Source organism: Carettochelys insculpta, chromosome 10, assembly GCF_033958435.1.
Source record: "Carettochelys insculpta isolate YL-2023 chromosome 10, ASM3395843v1, whole genome shotgun sequence".
Lineage (NCBI taxonomy): Eukaryota > Metazoa > Chordata > Testudines > Carettochelyidae > Carettochelys > Carettochelys insculpta.
The window spans coordinates 24153651-24176798 of NC_134146.1; the positions used below are offsets into that span (position 1 = coordinate 24153651).

Genomic DNA, 23148 nt, shown 5'->3' on the forward strand with positions numbered 1-23148 from the left:
TCCCCCTATCTCCTGCTCCAGTCCAGAGCCTGCAGCCAAATTCACTCCAAGAGTAGCGTGGTCTAAGCCACGGCTATAACTACACCAGTTTTGTAATAGCAAAATCAGTCTCAGTGGTGCAGGTCATGACCGAGCAGCAGCCCTCCTTTTTTCCAGTTCAATACTTCACTCATCTATCACTTCCACCCTTATTTAGGACTTGGAGCACAGCTTATTTGCTCCTCAGTATTATGGCAAGTGTAAGACCAGAGCAGTGTATAAGCTGATCAGGAATGTTAATAGGAAGTGGCAGCCGAAGCAGATGGTGACCAAAGAAGGGAACAACAAGGTGCTCATGAGCAAGGAGAAGATTGTGCAGTGATGGACAAGATAATGCACCGATCTGTACAAAGCACAGTTGGACCCGAGTGTCTCAGGGGGACTGATTGAAGAACTGGAAGAGATACCTCTGCTGAGCATCAAAAGCAACACCAATATTTTGAAGGAAGAAGTAAAAAGATCAGTGAAACAACTAAAGAACAACAAGAGCCCTGGAAATAATAAGATCATGGGAGAGATGATCAAATAAGGTGGAGAAAGTATGATTCAGGAAATACACTGACTATGTAATGTAGCATGGAAAAAGGGAAGGCACCTAAGGAATATGCAAGATCAGTGCTAGTGACAATACGCAAGAAAGGAAGCACACTGGAGTGCAAGAAATACAGAATGATTGCCCTAACAAGTCATCTAGACAAGGGGCTGATCATGATACTGATGGAGAGACTGAGATTGCAGATAGAAGAACTTATAGTGGATGAACAAGTGGGATTCAGGAAAGATAGAAGTACCATACTGCAGATATTGGCACTAAGATTGATAGCGGACAAAGCTCAATGAAAGAACAAGAACATCTACAATTGCTTTGTTGATTTTCAGAAGGCATTTGACAGTATCGATCAGAAAGTGACTTGGACAGTGTTGGAGTCATATGGAGTGGATGGCAGACTGATATGATTGTTGAAGGATATCAGCAATAATGCGGAGGCAGCAGTGAGAATGTTCAGAGCAATGGGAAGTTGGATTAAAACAACTATAGTTACAAGTCAAGGAGATCTGATATTGCCAAGTATCTTCACCACGCACCTAGAGAAATCGATGGAAGATCTAGGAAGAGACTGATGCAGGTGGGGGAGGGGTGTGGGCTCTGGGCATTCTGGGCACCACTGAAATTTTTGCAAACTGTAAGCCCCTGCTTATGGCTGCAAAGGAAAACTTGCCAAAGGGGGACAGCAGGAAGTGACGCATTTCAAAAACACAAGAGAGATTTTAAAATGGGAATTCATTCACCTTACTTTCTCCAGGATGATATTGTGTTAGACTGGGGCCTATGCCAGAAATCTGCTCATGGCAGTGGGATCATTCACCTCTGTGACTGAAGAATCTGAGCATTAATCCAAATTTCAGCACTGAAATTCTGACTCGTTTTGTTTTGAGAAGCAGTAATTAATTGCATGTACTTGATTTCCTGAGCACAGGGGTCAGAACGCAAAAGCACAAGAGCAGCCTTTTTTTTTTCAGATTTGGTAAAAAACTCAATGATTCAAGAGCCACAATACATGTGAATACAAGGTGGGCCTTAGTAAATAACATCAAACCATACTTACTGTTACCCCATTTTAAAACCAGCACACACACATATCCCATGAGGCACTACACATATTAAAGGGAGAATTATTCAACGTTTTGAGATCACGTTTGTTTGCTTTTTTATATATGAGTTGTTCATTGTTTGGTTTTTAGTCATTCACCAAAATATCAAGAATAATCAGGAGAGGGATGTTTTTTTGTGTTTTGTTTTACTTACTTTGCAATTATAGTGTCGGGAGCCACAAAGAAGTCCTCAAAGAGACGCAGGTTGCAGACCTTAGCATAATACAGCACCAATGCACTTTTCTGAACTGCAACTTAATCTTTCTACTGAAAGAAGTCCAGATGTGGGTGTTCTTTAGCATGTCATAAGCTTGCCCTCCCACATCCATTTCAAAGCCTGTTTTGTTTTTAGTTCCTTTAGGGTGTTAACCTCTTATGAAATTACCTTCCCAGACCATGCAAGTTCCCGGTAGCTGAAACCTAACACTGCAATTTTGTCATGAGTGTGTGACAAAACTTGGTCAACTCATTTAGCAAAATACTGTTTCTCTCTTTCTTCCTCTCAAATTCCTATAAAGAAATGTTTGTGTTTGGACAAAAACAATATTTTTTCCATTGAACTCTTAGTATCCAGTAGTAATAGCGGGTCCATCTGAATCATCAAACATATATATGAACCCCCCAAGCTGGTAGCTCAGCATTATGGTGAAGATGAAATTGCACACATAAGGACTAAAACACAGGGTTAGAGTGTGTTACGAGGATGCGGTAGCTCAACATTCTCCTTGCAGTCATACTGAATTGTTGTATAATAGGTGACTGGTTTCCCTCTGGTTTAATTATGTTAAATTCATTCAATTAGATTTTAAAAAAATCCAGACTTTGTATTACATTTCCAGAACCTACTGGAATTAAAATATAATTTATTTAACACTATGTGCCAATTTCAATATGACTGTAAAGACAGCATTACATGCTTGAGCCCTCAGCCATAACCACATTGTCTTATGCTCAGAAGCCAAGGGGTTTGGAATGTGGGTGCAGGCTCTGAGTGGGAATTATGATGCAAAAGCAGGCTCAGGGTCTGGGAGTGAGCTAGGGTGCTGGAGTGGGCTCAGGGCTAGGGCGCAGGGTTGGAATGTGGGGGCCTAAGAAGGTGTTATGGATTGAAAATGTGGAAGGAGGCTCGGGGTGGGGCAGTATTTGGGGTGGTTATCTGAAGCAGCTCCTATTCGGTGGGGTGGTAGGTAGGTCTGCGCTGTCCTGTGTTCCTCTGCAGTTACTGAACCACACAGCTACAAATGGCTGGGATTTCTGGCAAAAGAGTGCTCTGTGAACAGAGCCTGCTGGCCAGGACAGCACAGAGCCAGAGTTTCCCAGACCTCCAGTGCAAAGGGTAGGAAAAGTGGTCCATACAGCCACCTCCCCTGCCCCCCCCGCCACTGGAATGGGCTGGCTCAGAACTCAGGAGCTTTTGGAACTTCACCCAAGGGCCCCAGTTGCTGGGCTGTAGCCACTAGATTCCCTTTCTTAATCCAACCCTGTATAGCACCTGCCCCTTGACAGCCCTCAGATGGGGGAGTAAGGAAGTATGACCAGGATGCTGCTGGGTGTGTCTTATTTGGGGCCTCTCCAGGGGTGAGGCCTCAGGCAGAAGCTCATGCAGCGCTCCAGCAGCAATTTAAAGGGCCTGGGCTCCTGCAGCTGTGCAGTAGCAGCAGCCAGGAACCCCGGGACCCTTTGACTCACCAGCTCCTTGGGCAATTGCCCCTTGTGTCCCCCCTCCTGGCAGTGGGCCTGAGTATTAGTAATCTTAATGTTTTATTCACAGATTCCCTTGCAACATAGAGCAAACAGCTTTCATTTCACTCTTTGGCACATCTGGTTCTAGATCAGTGGTATTCAAATATTTTTCATTTGTGGACCTCTAAAACATTTTGGCTGGAGGTGTGGACCCCATTGGAAATCTTAAATATAGGTTATGGACCCACAGGTGTCCATGGACCACAGGTTGAAAACCACAGTTGTAGAAGAAACCCAGCGGCAAAGAAAGCTTATCCAAATGTTTCATCAGGTTCAGTCTGAGTTCTGTATAGAAATGGGTGGAAGCATTATGGCATTTGCTAGGCAGTCAAATGATTTTTTGGCCCATCCTGACTTCCTCATTCCGATCTGCAGTTGACAATTGGAAGAATAATTATCGAGGCTGCTTGTTGCAAAACTTGATCTGATGTTTTTCATACGTGTTTGTAAAGTCAATGCAATTCTTCTTGTCTGAGATAAGCATCAAATGACAGTAACAATATAATCATTGTAATCATTCCCTTTGGGTTTTTCTTTTCTTTCTTTATGTATAGCTGTGCCAGTGGCTCACAAGCAAATCCTATGATGGAAGAAAGAAATTTGGTAATCAATACTGCAGATGGAATTTCCACTATATTTGCTCATTTGAAAATACAGGGAAACACAATTTTCAAGGATCATTTGTCACTACATGCAAGGAGCAATAGACACCTGCAGAGGCCATTTGAGAATGTGAGAATAATTTAATACAACTATAAATTGTACCCTATGCAAAACTAAACAGAAGCTAAACTATCTCTAGAGCAATTTCCATTTTAAGCAAATAAAGATATGAAAACTGGATATTAGTATCAGGAACAGCCTGCCATAATTTTGTCTTGAAAACATGAACATTCAATGCATTTGCCATTGTTTGAATTCTGAAAACTACTATGTACTCTATATGAGACCAAAATTCAGCTTTATTGATGGATGAACTGTGTTGTACATAAAGACAAATTGCGTGTGTGTGTGTTTTGTGTATGTGTTAGAGCCCTACCAAATTCATTCTCCATTTTGGTCAATTTCACAGTCATAGGATTTTGAAAATAATGAATTATATGGTTTCAGACATTTAAATTGGAAATTTCATGGGAACCAGGGGCTCTGTCCCAAAAGCGGGTCATGAGGAAGTCTGGCAAGGCTATTCTAGGGGGTTTGCAGTATTGTCACCCTTATTTATGGTCTGCAACCAGCGGCAGTGCTGCTTTCAGAGCTGGGGCAGTGGCAACACAGTGGCTGCTGGCCACGCATCCAGCTTTCAGAGGCAATACTGCTGCCAGTAGCAATGCAGAAGTGAGGGTGTCATGATTTGGTATTGTTACTCACTCTCACTTGTGTGCTGCTGCTGCTAGGGGATGCAGAAGTAAGAGTGACAATACCATACCACCCTGACTTCTGTGCTGTTGCCTTTACACCACGGTGCCTGGCCAGCAGTCACGGACCTTCCTGCAGCTGGGGAAGTTTTCTGAAAATCGCACTGACCCAGCCCCAGTAATGGCCTCTGCAGGGGAAGAGGAAGTCCCATTGCTCCTCAGCCTGGCCAAGACCATCTCCTCCTTTCTGGCACGTTAGGCCTCCCCAGCCCTACCCCTCTTCAACGCTAACCAAATATCATGGGGAGACACAGTTTCTTGGGAGAGATCATAATGCAGTGGTTTTTACCCAGTGTGAAACTGGTGTGCTCCGAGAACTTTCCAAGTGTTCTGTGAAATTTCATCAATTTCCCTTCACTGTGGCTCTTTGCAGAACCATTGGGAGGGGAAATTCTGAGGGCGAGAGCCTGTTGGAGCTGGGATGCAGTTTGAATGCCATGTCCCAGCTCTAGTGGGCTGGCAGGAATGGGATTCTGCTTTCTGGACCCAGGTCCCCATCCTGCAATTAATTAAACATTTCAGTGGTTTCTTGATTACGCAAATACCATTTGATTCTTGTTCAGCTTGTCGTATGCACTGCTATGTTGCAAACCTCTCCAAGACTGTAACCATAGTAAATGTAAAGTTTATGAGTAATTGAGTCAGCTGAAAAAAGTGTGTGTGCTGTGGAATTGTCTCATTGATGTGTGCCGTGGTGCTGAAAAGGTTGGGAACCACAGGCATAGTTCATTGTTTGAACAGTCATATTCTCACAATGCCACCTTGTGGTATTAGCGCTTTAAAGACTAACAAAATTATTTATTGGTTGACAAACTTTCGTGGAGGAAACCCACTCCTTCAGATTTGGAGATATAGCATTTCCAGTACAGACTGACAGTTATATAATACAGAAGTCCAAAAATATTGAAATAAAAACTGGCAAATCAGATACATAAAACAGAAGCCGGGGCTGAGGGGTATGAGATACTAATAAGTGTCCTGCCTGAGACCATTATGAAGACCAAAGGAATGGAAACAGTACTTGTAATGCATGAGATAATTGCTATCTCTGTTGAGGCCAAGTGTTAATATACTGAATTTGAGAATGAACCCCAGTTCACACATCTCCCTATGTAATCTGCTATTAAAATCTCTTTGTTGTAGGACACATACTCTCAGGTCTTTAACAGAATGGCCCACTCCATTGAAATTCTCACTGACAGGTTTATGTGTATTCAGACCCCTAATGTCTTCTCTGTGCCATTCATTCTTTGGTGAAGTGTTTGTCCAGTTTGTCCGACGTGAATAGCAGAGGGGCATTACTGACACTTGATGACATATACAACGTTGGTTGAGGTACAGGAAAATGAGCCCCTGATGTTGTAATTAACATGGTTAGGTCCAGTGATAGTATCTCCAGAATAAGTATGTGGACAAAGTTGGCAATGGGGTTTCTTGCAAGGAAAAGTTCCAGGATTAGTATTACTCTGGTATGGCCTGTGGTTGCCAGTGAGTATTTTCATTAGGTTGGGAGGCTGTCTATAGGAGAGAACTGGCCTCTCACCTAGGGCCTTCCAGAGTGTAGCATCATGTTCTAGTATAGATTGCAGGTGTTTGATGATGCGCTACTAAGGTTATTTCTCATTATCCATTATTTGTGGTACTTCTCTCTCACCCACACACTGAATCTGATCTTCAACCCTTTAATCAAGGGAGGAATCTTACCCAAGCAGTGTTCCTGAAGTCAATACAACTTCAGAATGAGCAAGGGCTGTCCACTTGATTCAGGTTTTGCAGGATCAGCTGATGAGATCCTGTTGGCATAGGTCTTCTCAATCACTTAGTTGCTCAGGGCTCAGTTCTGCAAGTTGCCTTGCTCTCTGGCCTTGATACACTTATGCACACGTCTAACTTTAAGCACGTGAATAACCACAATACTCACATGCTTAAAATTAAGCTGATGTTTAAGAGCTAGGCTTCAGGCGCAGAGTGCTAAGAAAAGTTCAGGACTGAGCTCCCTAACTGTGCAATTATTAATGGACCTCCGAAGGAGTGGGAGATGTGATAGCTGGTACTTTTGCTCTTCCCTCCTTGCCAGCCCCTTGGATTAGATCTGAACTGGATACCCTGCATTTATGTGTAATCCCAGAGCCACAAAGACCACTGAGAAGGGAGAGTGAAGTCTCTCCTGTACAGCCTTAGCTGAGAGCCAGTGGGCTTTTAGCTCATGTGGTAGAGCACAGGGCTTTAGCTCCTAAGGTCGCAGGTTCATTCCCTCCTGCTGATGACAGAGTCTGTCAGCTTTACATACAGGATCAGTCTGTATGGTGAGTCAGGAGTCGGACTGGATGTCTTCCAGCTTGATCAGAACAGCTCCTTGAATGGTGTGCTAAACTGCGCCAGGGAATTGCAGAGGCAAGCAGCTACCAGCTTCAGTTAGAGCTTCCCAAGATACTGATAGTTCTGTGGCAACTCACAACCAGTCAGTGGCCCCAATACCTTGTGTCAAAGGTTTAATTTCAAACAGCAAATATAGAGGAACTGTTTTCTTCCAAAGGCTAAAAATCAATTGCAGGCTGAAGCTGTCTCTGGCGGAGATGTACTCTGTGGAAAGTAGATATTGAAGAATGAAGTGTTACTGCCACCTACTGACCATACGTAGCATGTAGTTTGACTATTTTCATAGTGGTTGGCAGTGAGGCTAGTCACCTGATTCGGTAATCTAAAAAACATGTGAACTATTGGCCAGCATTCGCTGCCCTGTTTGTACTATCACATCTCAGCCAATGGCTGTTTTGTAAACTCTTCCCTGAAACTGTGCTTCCTGTTATTCTTTGTGTGTGATCTGTCACCTATATTATATGGCATTAGTTCTGTTTCCTGAATGGATAACTGAAATTTTTAAGCAAGATATAACAATTGACAAATAGTAAACAATATACAGTGAATGAGAGTTTTTGTGCACAGATACTCGAGCCCATATAATATACCTGTACATAGATACAAATATGGATATTACAGCAGGAACAGCCAAACCCCAAAAATTGTATGAGCAAATGCCTGGGAATGTGAACATTTGTGAGCAGTGTATAGTAATGTATATCAACATGGTATAAATGAACAGACATCCAAAATCTGAAAAAAGTGGGAGTGAACACTCTTCAAGAGACTGTAACTAGCTCCATCCTTTAGATATATTTCTATGTTGCACTTTGGTATATATGGTAGGTGTTTGCTTTATGTTGGCCTCAAAAGATGCAGGCTTGAATTTAAATATTCTCTCTTTTAAGGTGTGATGTAGGTTAAAGCAAAGCACATTTTCCACAACAACAATGTGGGAGTAGAATTCTAAAGCACTCTAAGGCATTGCATACTTGAAAATATATAGTAAACCCTCAATTTGACAGACTAATGGAGGGAGGGCTGTCCATTAATGCAGAAAGTCTGTTATATCCAAATGGTTATACTGTATGATGATGCACTGACCGTCCCAGCCCACCACTCACTCTTGTTCTCTGCCCCGCCTTCCCCTCACACCTCCATCTCCCTCTCCTAATTACCAGGAGAGGAGCTGAATGCTGGCCTGGCTCCTTCCACCTCCTGCAGCTCTCAGTGCTGCGGCTTCTCCAGCTCCCAGTTCTGAGCCACCCATGCCAAGGTAGGGCATAGCCATACTGAGCGTGCAAGGAGGCAGCAGCCTCTGACACCATGGCTGCTGCTCAGTGCCACTGCAGGCAGTGGTGGCTGGGCACTAGCACGCTCCACGCACACGGCGGCTGGGGGAGGAGAGGTCCTGCACCTTGCCACAGCCCCTGCCCCAGCTCCCATGGTGGCTGTAGTGAGTCTCTGGCATTTATTCTGGGGCGGGGGGGAAGGTGGGGCTGGCAGATAGTCTCCCTTATTTCCAAAGTGAGTTATATTGGGTTTGGGTAAATCAAAAGTTTACTGTAGTTGTGTTCTCTCTCTCTGTAACTCACAGATGCTTGCCTGACTTCAATAAAAATTCTGTACGCTCCAAAGTTTTGAAAACAGGTCACTTATTTATGTGACTAATTATGGACTTGGAAACAAGTCGGGCTCCCATTTTTGAAAAATCTTTGCTGTAAACTTGTGTGATTTTTAAATCTTGTCTATATGAAATATCTTTTAAACCCAAGAGGGCAGTTCCTTCACCTCCACTGGCCCCACACAAATAGCTGCTTATCTTAAACTTCCCCATTGGGCAATAGCAGTACATAGTTACTGTTATATTTGGTCTGTTACTGTTAATTCATAGTAGATTGAAAAGCTACTGCTGAAATAATGGAAAGTCCCACCCTTATTTGTTTAATAACTAGTGCCAGCACTTGCAAAACTTCAAAGGATTCTCTAAACGTAGACTTTTCATCAGTGATGCTGCAAGCCTTAGTTCTGATCTTTCATGCTTCACATTCAAAAACATCAAAAGAGAAAAAAGAGACCAGCAGTTTCCAAAGCAACATTGCTGTCAGAAAACTGTATGTTTAGCCATCAGTACACACCATTCAGATGGGGAAATTGTTATTTGCATAAGATATATTTTAATAAATACTGTTAACTTTTTTCCTCAAAAAAAAAAAAGATTTGAGTAATAAAATATAATGACCAGAGCTCAAGGGATTTGCAGAAGAAAATGAAAAAGAATTAGAAAGCGTCTAATGTAGAAGCCTTCAAAGCAAGAATATCAATTTATATTCTTACTTACTGAAACACATTCCGCATATTTTATTGTTTCTGTCATCTTGCTTGTTATAATCCATCCAGTGAGTTCTCAAAGAACATTAGATCCTACAAATAAATAATGTTGTGAATGCTGAGAAAGATACAAAAAAGCAACAATTAATATCAAAAGTCAGACTTGTAGGCTTTTATTATTTAAAATAAATGTATTAGTCAATGGCTTTCTGCAACTGAGCAATGCGAGTTATTTCAGAGAAAATCTGAAAATCTTAAGTGTCACGAGAATTATATTTCTTAGCTTGTTGCAGTCAAGAACTAGAATAAAATATCACATTCACTGTTGTGTTTTTCAGAAGTACAATCAAAATAGCTTTGTCTGTCTTCCTGTTTTGCCTGATCAGAGAATCCAAGCAGTTTTTTTGAAATCATTATGTGGCAGTCATAGCCGTACTCATGTGTAGCATGAATATAAAATGGACAGGGAGAAATAAATTAAGCACAAACAAAAATGCTGATTTGCTATGATAGTTGTGCACCTCAAATCCCCACAAAGCCCTCTCTGAGCCTGTTCATGAATGTTTTAACTTGCCGTGCTTTACAATAGACTTTGTAAAGGAAGACGAAGATTGGCTAGGGAAAACATTATGACCCACTGGAAGAGGTATAGGTGATACTGAATAAAATGAGTAACTGTGGATAAACCAAAGGATTTCCCTTTCCAGAGCCCTACTCTCCTCCTCATGATACATACAAATCTCATGTGAAATCAATGGGAGTTATTTATGTCCTAGAAGGGACAAATCAGACCCAGAATCTTGAAACAACAAAAAGAGAATCAGCGTGATTGCTCTTCCCTCATAGTTCACAGACAAGCTTTAGTTCAGCAGTTTTTCCTGTTGCCTCAGGCTATCCAGGTTTTGGTTAAATTCTGGTAGGATTACAATATTTAATCACAGCTTTTGTGACACAGGACAACACATGCAAATATTTAAACTGACAGAATGTGGTGCAACTTCATAAAAAAATGAAACAAATTTTAAAGACATTCCACATCAGTAAATGAAAAAAGAAAAAAAAAACATTACAGTTACAAGTTTCCCAGCTAATAATCTTTTAGGAAATGATAATTTTATGTTGGGTCCCAATCCTGCAACAGGAAGAGCACATACCCAAGGGTCAACTCAGATGGATCCTACTGTACAACTGGGGTCATACCATTAATTGTGGGGTCCCACTTTACCTAGCTTGGGGTGGCTTTTCCCTCTGGTTTTGTGTACTTACTAAGAGGAAACAAGCACCAATCATTATAGCCTTGATTTTCACATCAAGATCTATGGGAACCTGGATCCCAAAGTTAGCAGTGTTGGTAAAGACATTGTTCACAAATCCAGACCAATATTTGGAAATCTTGCCAATTGTTGACGTTTCATTAAGAGTTTTTACCTGCACAAGAGAAAATAAGGATTTACAAATAGTCACCCTAATAGACTCCCTTCCATTACTCCCCTCAAACAATAACATATTAAACTCATTATAATCACTGCCTGTAACAAAGACGTAGCCTATTCTTGGTAGGCCGGATCTCAGCTGGTATAAATCAGAACAATTCATTGATTCCACTGGTGTTCCTCCAGTTTAAACAAGCTGAGGATTTGGTCCAGAAGGCAAAATGCAGTTCAACCCATGTAGACAGCCAGCACAATGCCAAGAACCATTTATCTCCATTCATACTTACATGCATTATGATTGCAATCAAAACACAAAGGCCGTTTCTAACAGGCCACTTCCTTCAGAAGTGACACGCTAATACACGGAGCGAAATTTTCGGGAAGAAGGGTCCTCCAGAAGAACAGGCCGCACTTCTACACGGCATTTTGGAGTCTGGAAGAACGGTCTTCCAGACTCCAAATCACATGACTTTATGCTAATGAGGCATGGGGAATTTGCATCCGCACCTCATTAGCATCTTTTGCTCCATGTATTATCATGCCACTTCCGAAGGAAGTGGCCTGTGTAGAAACGGCCAAAAAGATTTTCTGTTTTGAACAGTTTTTACAATCCCTGCATTTCACTTTTCAGTGAAATTCTGGAAAATTCTCCACCCCCTTGCAAGCGAAGGGTTTTTCAAAACTTGCTAATATACAACACACCAGCCTATAATTTTTATTGTTAGCCCATTACTCTCATCTTCACCTTGACTTGCTTGTCTCACACAGCTGTAATGTCTTGTCTTGCAGACTTCAAACTCTTTGGGGCAGGAACTGTCATTGTCTGTAGTGGCAGAGTGCCTAGCATTGGGCATCCTAGCCAGCTGCAGGCCTCGCGGTATAACCATAACATAAACAAACAACTAAAGAATGAAACCACACTCCCTTGATATTTCCTGCCTATGGAATTTCAAGATGTCACAGAGGGAGGATTCATGTTATGGCTGTTGTTTTTAGATGGAATTTGAGAAAAGAATCTTATGGCATGTGACAAGGAGCCTATAGGTCCAGCATTATAACCATGTATCCAGCAGTGCCAATAGGCACCACAGGCCCTGGGGCAAGGTCGGAGGGGACAGGACTCCCATTGATTTCAAGGTCCAGGATTTCATTCTGGGAATTTTTTTTTCCTCTATCAATTGTCACTCCTATCCAGGAAATGCAGGGTATAAACTCAGCTTCCAGTCTAAGATCTGAGGCTAGAACCATGAACTGGAATTAGTCACTCAGTACTCTGAAGATATCTGGTTCTTATCTTACAGTAGTTCATTGGTTTTTAAATTGTAAACCTTCATTGATTATACCAGTCAAAATGTAATACTACTTTAAAACAATGCATAATCGCTAGTGTATGAAACTTACCTCAAAGTCTATATCACCAAAACAGCTGCATGTTGCATAGGGGCCAATTATTTTCAATACATCTTCTTTGCTCTCATTCAGTATAGTGAATTTAGGCAACAGAGGGTCCCACTTCTGGACAACATAGCCGACAATTGTACCAGGAGGGGATTGAACTTCTAACTGTTAAACAAAAGGGGCTTACAATAAAAGCATGTACATTTACACAAATCTAATGCCCAATTTTTAAAGGAAAAATGTTGAATCATAAAAGTAGTGTGTAAAGACTTAATATTTTAAATATACTGAACAATATTTATAACTGATGCTAAAGAATAAAGATTTATAGCACATGAAAAACCATATACATGCAGAAGCTAATGCATTTACAGTAATTAGCAAATATACAAAGGTCTATCATAGAGATCTGAGATTGCTGTACCTCAGTTTGCATCTCCAGTGCAAATCATAATGCATCACTAAGAAGAAGTGGGAAAGTATATAAGCATTTGCATAAAATTAACATGTTGGAATAGAATATTTACCCTTCACAGTCACTATATCTCAGAATCAGAGTGCTTTATGAGTGGTACAATACAGAAAGGATCTGTGTTCTCATTCAAAGGAGAGTATTCCTAATGGTGGAGCACCCTCAATACAAAATGGTGGATACTGTGAAAATGTACGAGAGAGATGTTAGGATTTTCTGTGGCAGAGTCCAGGGTATGGTCATCTAAGTCAGACTGACAGACATTAACTAAAGACCTCCAGTAATATTCCTGTCTTTCTTTTACTTTATCCACTGTAAAGTTATTGTTAGTCCATGACAAGTAAAATCATATTTATTGTGCCAATCGTTCCTATAGGATTGTGTTAAAAATTCACAGAAGCAAGTTATTCAAACTACACACACATACACATCTCATAAGACTTACGAGGACTAATATACATATTTTTGTACTAAACATAGTAAATAGCAAGCAAACTGCCACCAAAAAGGAAAGAAATCTTGACCACATTTGAAGTCAGGTATTGCCACTGATTTCACACAAGATGTTTAATTTGTCAGACATATAAAAATGAGTGTTATGTAACCTGCAAGAAACGACAGTACTTTATGATTTGGTTTGAAATGCCGATACAATGTATTGCATCAAACTGAACAGTGGAATTTGCAACATACTACTAAATCACATACACTTCAAACAAACAGTGGATCACAAGCTCCAGTCACTGTATCATCCTACATTGAGGACTGACCTCTGTATGGTCTTCTTTGTAGCATTGGCACTTATCTGAGCAAAGCTGAAGGCAAATTCTCTCATCATTTGTGGGTCTGAACTTGCAGAGTCTAATCATATCACTCAATCCCTCTAGTTTTACATGGCAAAAACCTATGGAACTTGACATGCAACTGATCTGCTTCAGACGTTTAATCTGAATGAAGGCCAAAGTCCCACCTTCCTTGCTTGCCATACATTATTTGTGATTACACGTCTCATTCCTCTTTAAGGTAGTATGTTCCTTGCCAATTACTTGACAATTATTATTTTTAATTTAATTGAATTGAATTTTTAAGAGGAAATATGGTCTAGCATCCAGAGCCTAGCCTGGTGGTCTCTAGTCTCAGATCTAACATTGTCTCTCACCACATGGAGACAGACAAAACACATAGCTCATAATTTTACCCATTTGGAAAGTGGATCTAATGCCAAACTCAGAAAAGGATAATTTGAGAAACATATAGATAAATGGTGCTGTTGTTAATATTCACTGACCTCTTGCATGTAGCAAGGGAACCAGCAGCTGTTGCATCGCAAGGGTCTATTCACTGTGATCACCTCTCGACCAGTGTTGTCTGCAATCCTTATGGTGAAAGACCGTATAGGTGAACAGAAGTTACGATCAAAGCAACCATTTTCTTCCACTGCAAAGTAAACTCTTTGTCCCAAATGGTTTTTTATCTCATATTTGCTGCAGGTCTCCGTACCAAGTATGACTAATAAAGTAAAACAGTTAGCAAGTTATTTAGTATAACAAATTAAAAGTACAGATGTCCCAAAAACACCTGATCCAAGTTTGGATCCAAGTTTACAGTCCAGCCTCTCTTTATAATGTATATTGTAAGTTCTTTGGAACAGGAACCATTTAAAATTCCATTACAGTAATTAAACTACGCAAATTTGCAATAATAATTAGATAAGAGATTGACTCTGAACCCGGCTGAATCTGAAAAAATTCAGAATTGTATTTGAAACCAAGTTAAAGAATGCTCATATCAGACTTCGGTTTGACCCACTTCAGGATTATGAACTTCAGATCAGGTGCCAGACGTGATATCCAGAGTTATGATTTGGGCTCACCACCGCCCACATACATAAGGGAAAAGTAATTACATGATTCTGTTCAATAGTAACAGAGAGATAGTCATGCTAGTCTATATACTATCAAAACAAAAAAGCAGTCCAGTAGCACTTTAAAGACTAACAAACTAATTTATTAGGTGATGAGTTTTCATGGGACAGACCCACTTCTTCAGATCATAGCCATATCAGAACAGACTCAATGTGCCTTAAATATTGAGTCTGTTCTGGTATGGCTATGATCTGAAGAAGTGGGTCTGTCCCATGAAAGCTCATCACTTTGCTACTGGACTGCTTTTTTGTTTTGATATGATTCTGTTTAGTTTTGCTCAGTGGCAAAACTCCTACTCATGTCAATGAAACAGGATCAGGCCCCATGCCAATATTCAGTGCCAGGGGGATGGAGGTCCAGAAACGTGACATTTCATTTGCAGCAGTTAATGTTTCCAGAGTACTTTGCAATGCTAAAGCACTATATAAATGCAAAGTATTATGAATTATTGTATCACTTAAGGTACATCTATACTTATGGGAAGATCAACTCGTTCAGAATCAATCTTCCAGTGTTCAATTTAGCTTACCTAGTAGTGATACACTAAATTGAACCATCAAGGCTCTACAGTTGACCCTGCTACTCCCCATTGTCATAAAGAGTAAGGGAGGTCAACAGGAGAGTTTCTCCCATTGACCTCCTGCTGTGTGGATGGCCAGAAAAATCGATCTACGATGCTGATTCCAGCTATGCAAATGTTGTAGCTGGAACTGTGTATCTTAAATCTACTTTTCAGCTTAATGTGGACCATTCCCTAGAGATATCTGCTGTTTATTTCACTCATCTGATCAGAGAGCATTATATTATTTGGTAGTATGTGAATCAGGGAATAATAAAAGAGAACAATATCTTCCCCATCCTGGAAACACAAAAATCTGATTAGATGTAGGCAGTTCCTTTGAATTTCTTGAGGAAGAAACATCTGTGGCTGGAGTACAGACTCATTATTGACCTTTTCCTCACCATTTATTGTGGTAGAACTGTCATAAACCAAAATTAACTTTCAGCATTAAGGACCTAATCAGATGCATGGTATCATCAATGGGAGTTTATTCCTTGGCTTCAAAGGATTTAGATCAGAACTTAACTGATGTTACATTTACAGAGATATCTACGTACTGGCATTGTAAAGATGAAACTCAAACACATAGTACCTTCAAGAAGATCCACCTGTTGGTGAATGATTATCTGGTCCAGCTGTTAAAAAAATGAAAATAAATGAAACCACATGGCAGCACTCTCATAAAATTAAAGAGATTTGGTATTGCCAATGCAAATCTTTCTCATATACCTGTCAAAGATACCATATGTTCCAGGAGACCTACATTTCTTTGCTCTCAGGCCAGCAACGCCTGGATACCTTGGGAAGCACCCTGCGTCAGAGTAGTCACTTTCTTGTGAATTCAGAGGAATCCTGACCTGCTCAAGAAGAAGCTGGTTCTACTCCCTGTCAGTTAGAGGGATATGATATAATTCTGTGATGGCTATGTATGGTATTCATCTCCCTGAAAGTAGTGACCAGGTAAGTTCCACTGACATCATGATGAAGCCAGGTGTAATTGAACGAAATATACAAAAGATGCAGAACCTGATTCTCTCTTTCACTTGTTCTCTTTTGTACTCTTCTGATTATGCAAAGGTATCTGGCTGTTTCTCCCTTGTTGAAGACTCACCTAGTACAAATGAGTTCCCTGAAGGCATGGGCTGTATAAGACCAGGACTGGTTGAGAACAGGGAGGAGGTATGACCAGCGCACATCTAGGAGACTAAAATAAGCAAAAAATAATGGCCTGGTCTAGAAAACCAACTTGTTGACCAAGGAGAAAGTACCATATGATTGACAAATTATACACCTAGTGACAAACAGTGCCTATTTGCTATGTGTTGCTGACTCTCCTTCCCAGAACTGCTGTAACAATTTATGGTGCTCTCTCAGGCATTTGTTCTGGCTTGGGAAGAGGGTGCTAATGCTGCAAAACTGATTGGCATTCACATCAATGACATTTTGACAGAGCACTCCACTAACAATGTGGCCTTTGGTCATTTCTTTTCCTGAAGTTTCTGATGGCCATCAACTATTTGGTTCAGGATTTTCTCCATCCTTGAGATTGAAGAAATATCATATGGGATCATCATGCCACAGACCTTCATTCAGTATCACTTCTATATTTGGTAACCTTTGTGTCACACATATTCAGAACAACTTGCTGGCATTTGGGTCAAGTCCCTCTTGCAGCTCATCCAGTTTGCAAACAGAAGCTGGTGAGCTAGCCTCCAGGGCCCCATAATGATCAATGTAGTACACAAGCAAATAGATCTCTGAATAAGGCCTTTGTATTTACAGATGTTTTCCTAAGCCCCTTAGCTACTTGCCGCTTAAATTGTAATAAAAGGCACAAATACTACAATGCAAACCGTCTTGAACATTGCAAAATGTCCCAATGATTGAACATTGTTTTTATACTCCAATTTGGTATTTCACAGGACAAAACATATTAAGTGTTGTTAAAAGCCTGGAGCTATTTTAACCATATAAATTAATTTATTATAAATCCATCCAAGTTTGGAGAGTGCAGTAAAAGCAGAAATAGTTTTTGTGCTTTTTGTTTTATTGGATCCATCATGTATCATTGCACTCAAGGATCAAAGAGACTGCTCACATTGCCTTTCTAACTATTTTAGACTCTAAAACTTATAAGGGTTTATGTAGCTAACTTAACATTTGTCTTTTTAGCAGATTACCATTTTTAACAGTGGTAGTTTTGGCTGTATAACTTAAACATATATAGGTTATAAGGCTACTGTTAAGGCTACTTTTGAAAGCATAAATGTCTGCAAGATACACTCTTTTCCTATACTTTTTTTCTTTTTTTGGGCATTATCCTGTATATCTCCATACATTTCCATCTCTGACTTCAAATATAGTTCCCAGAATGGGCTCCACATTCACTTTTGGGGACTGTGAACAAAGTACAAGGCTGTGAAAGGGGAGACAAAAATGTCTTTTATGCAATCTGTAACTAAAAAGTTACGAGATCCACTTTTTCCTGAATCTTTTAAATATATGGCTATAGGAAGCTGGGTACTTACTCACTAAGGTGAAAAGTTTGCAAAGAAAAGGGAAAATATTTGTTCCCTACATCTTAGAAACAATTTCTAATTCCCATTACTCATGCAGAGTGCTAGATTACCCTTCACCTGCTCCCATTGGTTTTGGAGGGTCTGCTTGCAGAGGAAACCTCTGCTCAGTATCCCAGGAGAGATTCAGGAGCTACTTAGCTGATTAGCAGAGTGCCCACAGCTGTCCACAGTGGGCAGCATGTGTTTCTGTTGTTGTGCACATCCACACATCTTGTTGCACATAACAAAATTTATTCTACCCTTGGATGGAACATTGTTCTGAACCCTATCCAATTTCTCCACATCCTTCCTGAAATGTGGTGCCCAGAACTGGACACAATACTTCAGTTGAGGCCTAATCAGCACAGAGTAGAGTTATTTCCAATCACAGGGTTTTTTTGTTTCATTTTTTTTTTCACAGCACTCTTGTCAGAATCATGTTTGCTCTTTGTGTTGAGTTGTTGAGGGATGAAAGTAAAGCCAACAGATTTGCCTAAGGCAGCAGTAACCATAAGTTAGAACCTTCCTGAAAGCCTACATTAACTTCAAAGTTTTGTTTTGTTTCAATACAACCCTTAGCTATTGAGGAAACAAATTGTTATTAAGGGTTAGAGACAACAGGACCTGGCTCAGGTATTCCAGACCAGGAGGCAAGCTGTGAGGTAGTGCTGCATATTTCCAGGCATTTGCAGGTTCAACAGGTTTACTTTGACTAGAAGGGTCTGGAGAACCTGGGAGATGATCCTGGAAGATTTTGTTTATTTGTCCTTGAGGATCTGTAGCAAGGAAAAAAGATTTAATTGACATTTACGTTCTATAATGAGGACGTATATGATACTGTTGCATAGATAATTGTTTAGTTTTGGTTTCTTTTTTATGTAGCTATATCTATTCAGAAGTAAGAGAATTTTCAGGAATGAGATTTACAGCAAGTTTGTGCTAGAATGTAGACACCAATGCACAGAGACACAAAGGCCATTTCTTCTGCTTCTTCTGGACTCCGAATCATGTGACCATATGCTAATGAGGCACCGGAAATTTACATCCATGCTTCATTAGCATTTTCTGGGCCATTCATTAGCATGCCACTTACAGAACAAGTGGCAAGTGTAAAAACGGTCAAAGAGAGCAACAAAATGCATGTGTACATTACACTGGGTGAAACCTCACCGGTGAAATCACTGCTGTCCCTCATTCTGGATGAATGTAAGAAACACACAAGAGTGGTCAGAAATGTGAGCTAAGTGAGCAGAAGGGTTTCGCTGATGGATGAATGCAAAGGCAAGGGGCTGAGCGAGTATCTCAGGGAGAGAAGCTGCAGAAACAACACTGAGAAGTGCTTGTCATGTGACCTTGAGAGAACCATAAAAGAGCACTTCTGGGTAGACTGTTGGTTAGAAGGGGGCTTGGAACTCCAGGCAGAGGACTGATTCCTGATTCTTGTGTTCAGGACATCTGGACTTCATAGTATTTTTTTTTCTGGGAAAAAATAAAAAAGGATTGGACTAAAGCAATCATAGACTACTAGTACTGGAAGGGACCTCAAGTCATCAGCAATGTTTCCTGTAAGCTGTGCACTGGGGTGGCTACTCAGGACAGATGCCATTGCCATCCAACAGGATACCCACAATTGGTTTTGTGGTTTTTCCCCTCATGGCACACATTAACTTATGCTTTAGTGCACACAACAAAATGTATTCTGCACATGGATGAAAAAAAGCCACACAGATAGAAAAAATTAGAGGGAACATTGGCCAGCAGGCTGAGTCTCCTGCACTCATAGCAGGACTGAGTATCAGCAATGAGCAACCAAGATTAGCAAGGGGGGCATATGAAAGGCATCTCATTGAGCTGCCTGCCCCTGCCTGCCCCTCCAGCCTTCTGGTGCCCTGGGGCACTGAAGCCCCACACTTAACTAGCTTTTCCCCATCCTCCCAGAACTTTCCTCTGATTTGCTGTGCATCCCCATTCCTCCTGCCTTCTTCCCAGACTTTGAACAGCTGTTCAAGCTTGAGAAGGGAGTGGGAGGAGTGGGGACGGAACATGAATCAGGTGATTTGTGGTGCTTTGAAAGTGCGGGGAGGAAGGGAGATGGAGAAGTAGGAAATGCAGGGGTCCAGTTTCCAAGGGCATGAGAGACATGTGGAGTAAGAGAGCAGACAGAGGATCCATGGGCTGCAGGTAGAACTCCAGTGGGTTGCTTTTGGCCCACAGGCTGCCCGCCACTGATCTACACCATCCCTGACTGGTGCTTTTCTAACCTGGTCCTAAAAATCTCCAATGATGGAGATTCCACAGTTTCCCTAGGCAATTTATTCCAATGCTTAACCACCTAATGTCCACCCTAAACCTCCCTTGCTGCAGTTTAAGCCCATGGATTCTTGATTCAGGAACATTTTTCTCCCTCCTTATAACAACCTGACTATCATTAATTTCTTCTCTTAATGGCAACAACCCCAGAAGACTGCCTGGGTCAAATGGGGGTAACAATTTACATACTGAGAGTGCCTGTGCAGTATCCTCTTGAATATTTATGGTTTCATTGATGTGTGATGGGATTTCAATGCATTGGCTTAATCTGAGAGAATCCTTCTCCAGAAAGTAAGTGATTTCTCTCACATCTCAGGTCGCTGAAGCTGTCTTTTCTTTTGAAAGGATATCAATGGCTGCATTTCTCTTACCTTGGTTCCCCACACTAACAAAATAGTTTTAGCCCATGTAATGTCAGTAGTTGAAATGGTGTAACAGCAGGGTGAAATTAGAATATCAGAAGATTGGTCTTTATCTGTCTGTGTACTTAGGGTTTCATCATGAAAACACTCATTATTGGACATTGTGTTTGTTACCTTGGGTAGTCCTATTTAAGGTAATGAGGCTACATGTACTTGTAAGTGGTTGTAACGTTGGGCACTATCTTACAGTCATGCACCAACACCGAAGTCAATTGAGTGTCACATGCATATAACAAAGAAAAATCCATTTTATGAGCCCAAATCTGATCTCACATTGGTTTACCCTGGATTTCACTGCAGCTGCATTAGTTATACTGGTCTAAATGAAAGCAACACTAGGCCCATTGTGTTTAAATAACTTAGCATTTTATTAAAGGAAGCCTTCACACTTAGATAAGTGTGAGTGTCCCCAAACAGGTAGTTACTATCAAGCATACTGCAATTCTCATGCGCAATCATGTTTTAGCACCAGAAAGAGCTGTGGCTTTTCCATTGCTGTTATGGATGTAAATTAGATCCTTTATTATTATTTGAACATAATGCAGCTTATTCATCAGTTAATCATATTTTGATCTTAATTTATCTTTGCAGAGACTGCTTTCTTTCAAAGTCTGAGCCCACAGGAAAAAGAAGGAAGCCCTTTGAATTTCTATCTGGCTTCTAAAAAATGTATAACAGTTATGAATATTTTATAGGTTCTTCTGCATCATTTCACCTCACAGGGTACTGTTGTAACTCTAACCCTTTTTACATGAAATGCCATGAAGTCTTATTGACCAAGTGTTAGTGTCATTCTTGAATAGTAATAAGAAATAAAATGACAAACTGCAGTTTTGTCCATCACATTTAAGCTTTCCAAAAAATCAAACAGCAAATACATTAAATATTGATGTAAATCTCAGATACTTTGAAGCTTTGTCTATTTTGTGCATATTTGGTGAGGGTTTTTTTTCTATTTCAGATATTTAAGATAAACCAATGGATTGGACAGTGTAATCATAATTTGTAGAATTATTGGCTACTGTCTAGAAGTATATTACTGTGCTTCTTTGCTGTAAAACCTATGCTAGAAGGCTACCTTATTCAGCTGTTTCTGCTAACTACCATATGTTAAAAACATACATGACAAATTCCCCATTATAACTTCAGTACAAATATTCAAGTCTTCACACTCCAGAAGAAATATTTGAAAGCATGCAGCAAAAATGTGATAAAAATACTCAATACCCAAAACATCCTTAGTGTTAAGTCACAATGAATTTAAAAGTTATAGCAAAAAGATGAAGGAAAACTGACAATCCAACAAAGTAAATTATTGGAACTCTGCTAGTTGCCCAAATTTTGTGCCCTTTTTACCTGTACAACTCAATGGGGTATTTTCAGCAGACTTGTCTTGACATAAAGGATAGCTAAATTTTGGCTGTTGCTTTTTAGCTATATTATGTGATTGCATATGCAAATGAACTTGGAAGGATCTGTTGATTAACTGACTGCCACTTTCACTTGCAGTTCTGAGGATCCAGTTGACTCCAGCTAAAGATAATACATGCCAGGAATGAACCCAAATATAGCTAATCTGACTAATTGCAATTAGTCTTCAAAGATTTCCTTAGTTGCTTGGTGCAGGATTGTGACTCTTCAAAGTGAGCATCATCTGCTGATACAGTATTTTCAGAGTAGGCTCTGGAAGAAGTGAGTGCAAAATATTTTAACCTTGGATTAGTACACACTCTTTCCCTATATTCAGTGCCAACTGCACAGGCAGCAGGAAGCACAGAAATATGAACAAACACCTCACAAATGCAAATGCTACTTTTTGCTTAATATATTTTATTCAATTAACATTATTGATTTTACTCTCCATAGGAGCATCTCAATCTGAAAAACAAAAAAAAAGATGAAACAACCATACTTTGGATTTTATGGCTTAAGTCTGAACTCTTCTCCTTTAATTAAATTGCTGGAAATTTACACGACGGTAGGTTTCTGTAAACATGATGCAAAAATACAGGCTGTCTATGCACTTACCTTGAGAGGCCATGAAGCTGCCTGAGTCACTTCTTCAAAGGAAGCCAGGTTAAAAGACAAGCTTTTCTTGTTGCAGGAAGGGGGTGGGGGAACACAGCATGCACACAACTTCAGAAGGTGTCTGTCGACTTCATGTCAGCTTACAAAAGAACTGGAAGGAAATGTATCGCCTTTCTTATGTTTAAGGCATTTCATGTCTATGGACAACAGGGGGAGATGATGCTAGCAAATAAGAAAAATATTACTCATTTTAAAGCCATTTTGTATCAATAAAATAGGAGAGGTGCATCATCAGTACAAAGAAGTAAATTTTAAGAGCTCGTTGGTTAATTTAAACATACGGATAAGACCTAAGAGTCTCACTTATATTGCACTGCTTAGCTATTTGTATTCTAAGACTAGACAATTTATGTCTTTGTACATTTCCATTTTCCCAGGACACCTACTAAGGACAAAGGAGTTGTTGGCCTTCTTGCAATGAAAGTTTTGACAGTTCAG

General features: G+C 40.4%; 1 protein-coding gene across 3 annotated transcripts; it reads right to left on the reverse strand.

The window, feature by feature from the left end:
- Window positions 1-3551: 3551 nt before the first annotated feature.
- LOC142018323 (phospholipid scramblase family member 5-like) lies at window positions 3552-22777 on the reverse strand. 3 transcript variants are annotated; one of them, XM_075004045.1, is made up of 8 exons: window positions 22651-22777; window positions 18515-18666; window positions 15925-15967; window positions 14134-14354; window positions 12377-12538; window positions 10809-10970; window positions 9553-9635; window positions 3552-4015 (listed from the first exon to the last, which is right to left on the reverse strand). In XM_075004045.1, the coding sequence occupies exons 1-7, from the start codon at window positions 22661-22663 to the stop codon at window positions 9597-9599; spliced, it is 792 nt and encodes a 263-aa protein (XP_074860146.1). In that variant the 5' UTR covers window positions 22664-22777; the 3' UTR covers window positions 3552-4015; window positions 9553-9596. The 3 variants fall into 3 exon arrangements, with proteins under 3 accessions (XP_074860146.1, XP_074860145.1, XP_074860144.1); XM_075004044.1 differs by lacking the exon at window positions 3552-4015 and adding an exon at window positions 5635-7433; XM_075004043.1 differs by lacking the exons at window positions 3552-4015; window positions 9553-9635 and having other exon boundaries at window positions 9813-10970.
- Window positions 22778-23148: the final 371 nt, after the last annotated feature.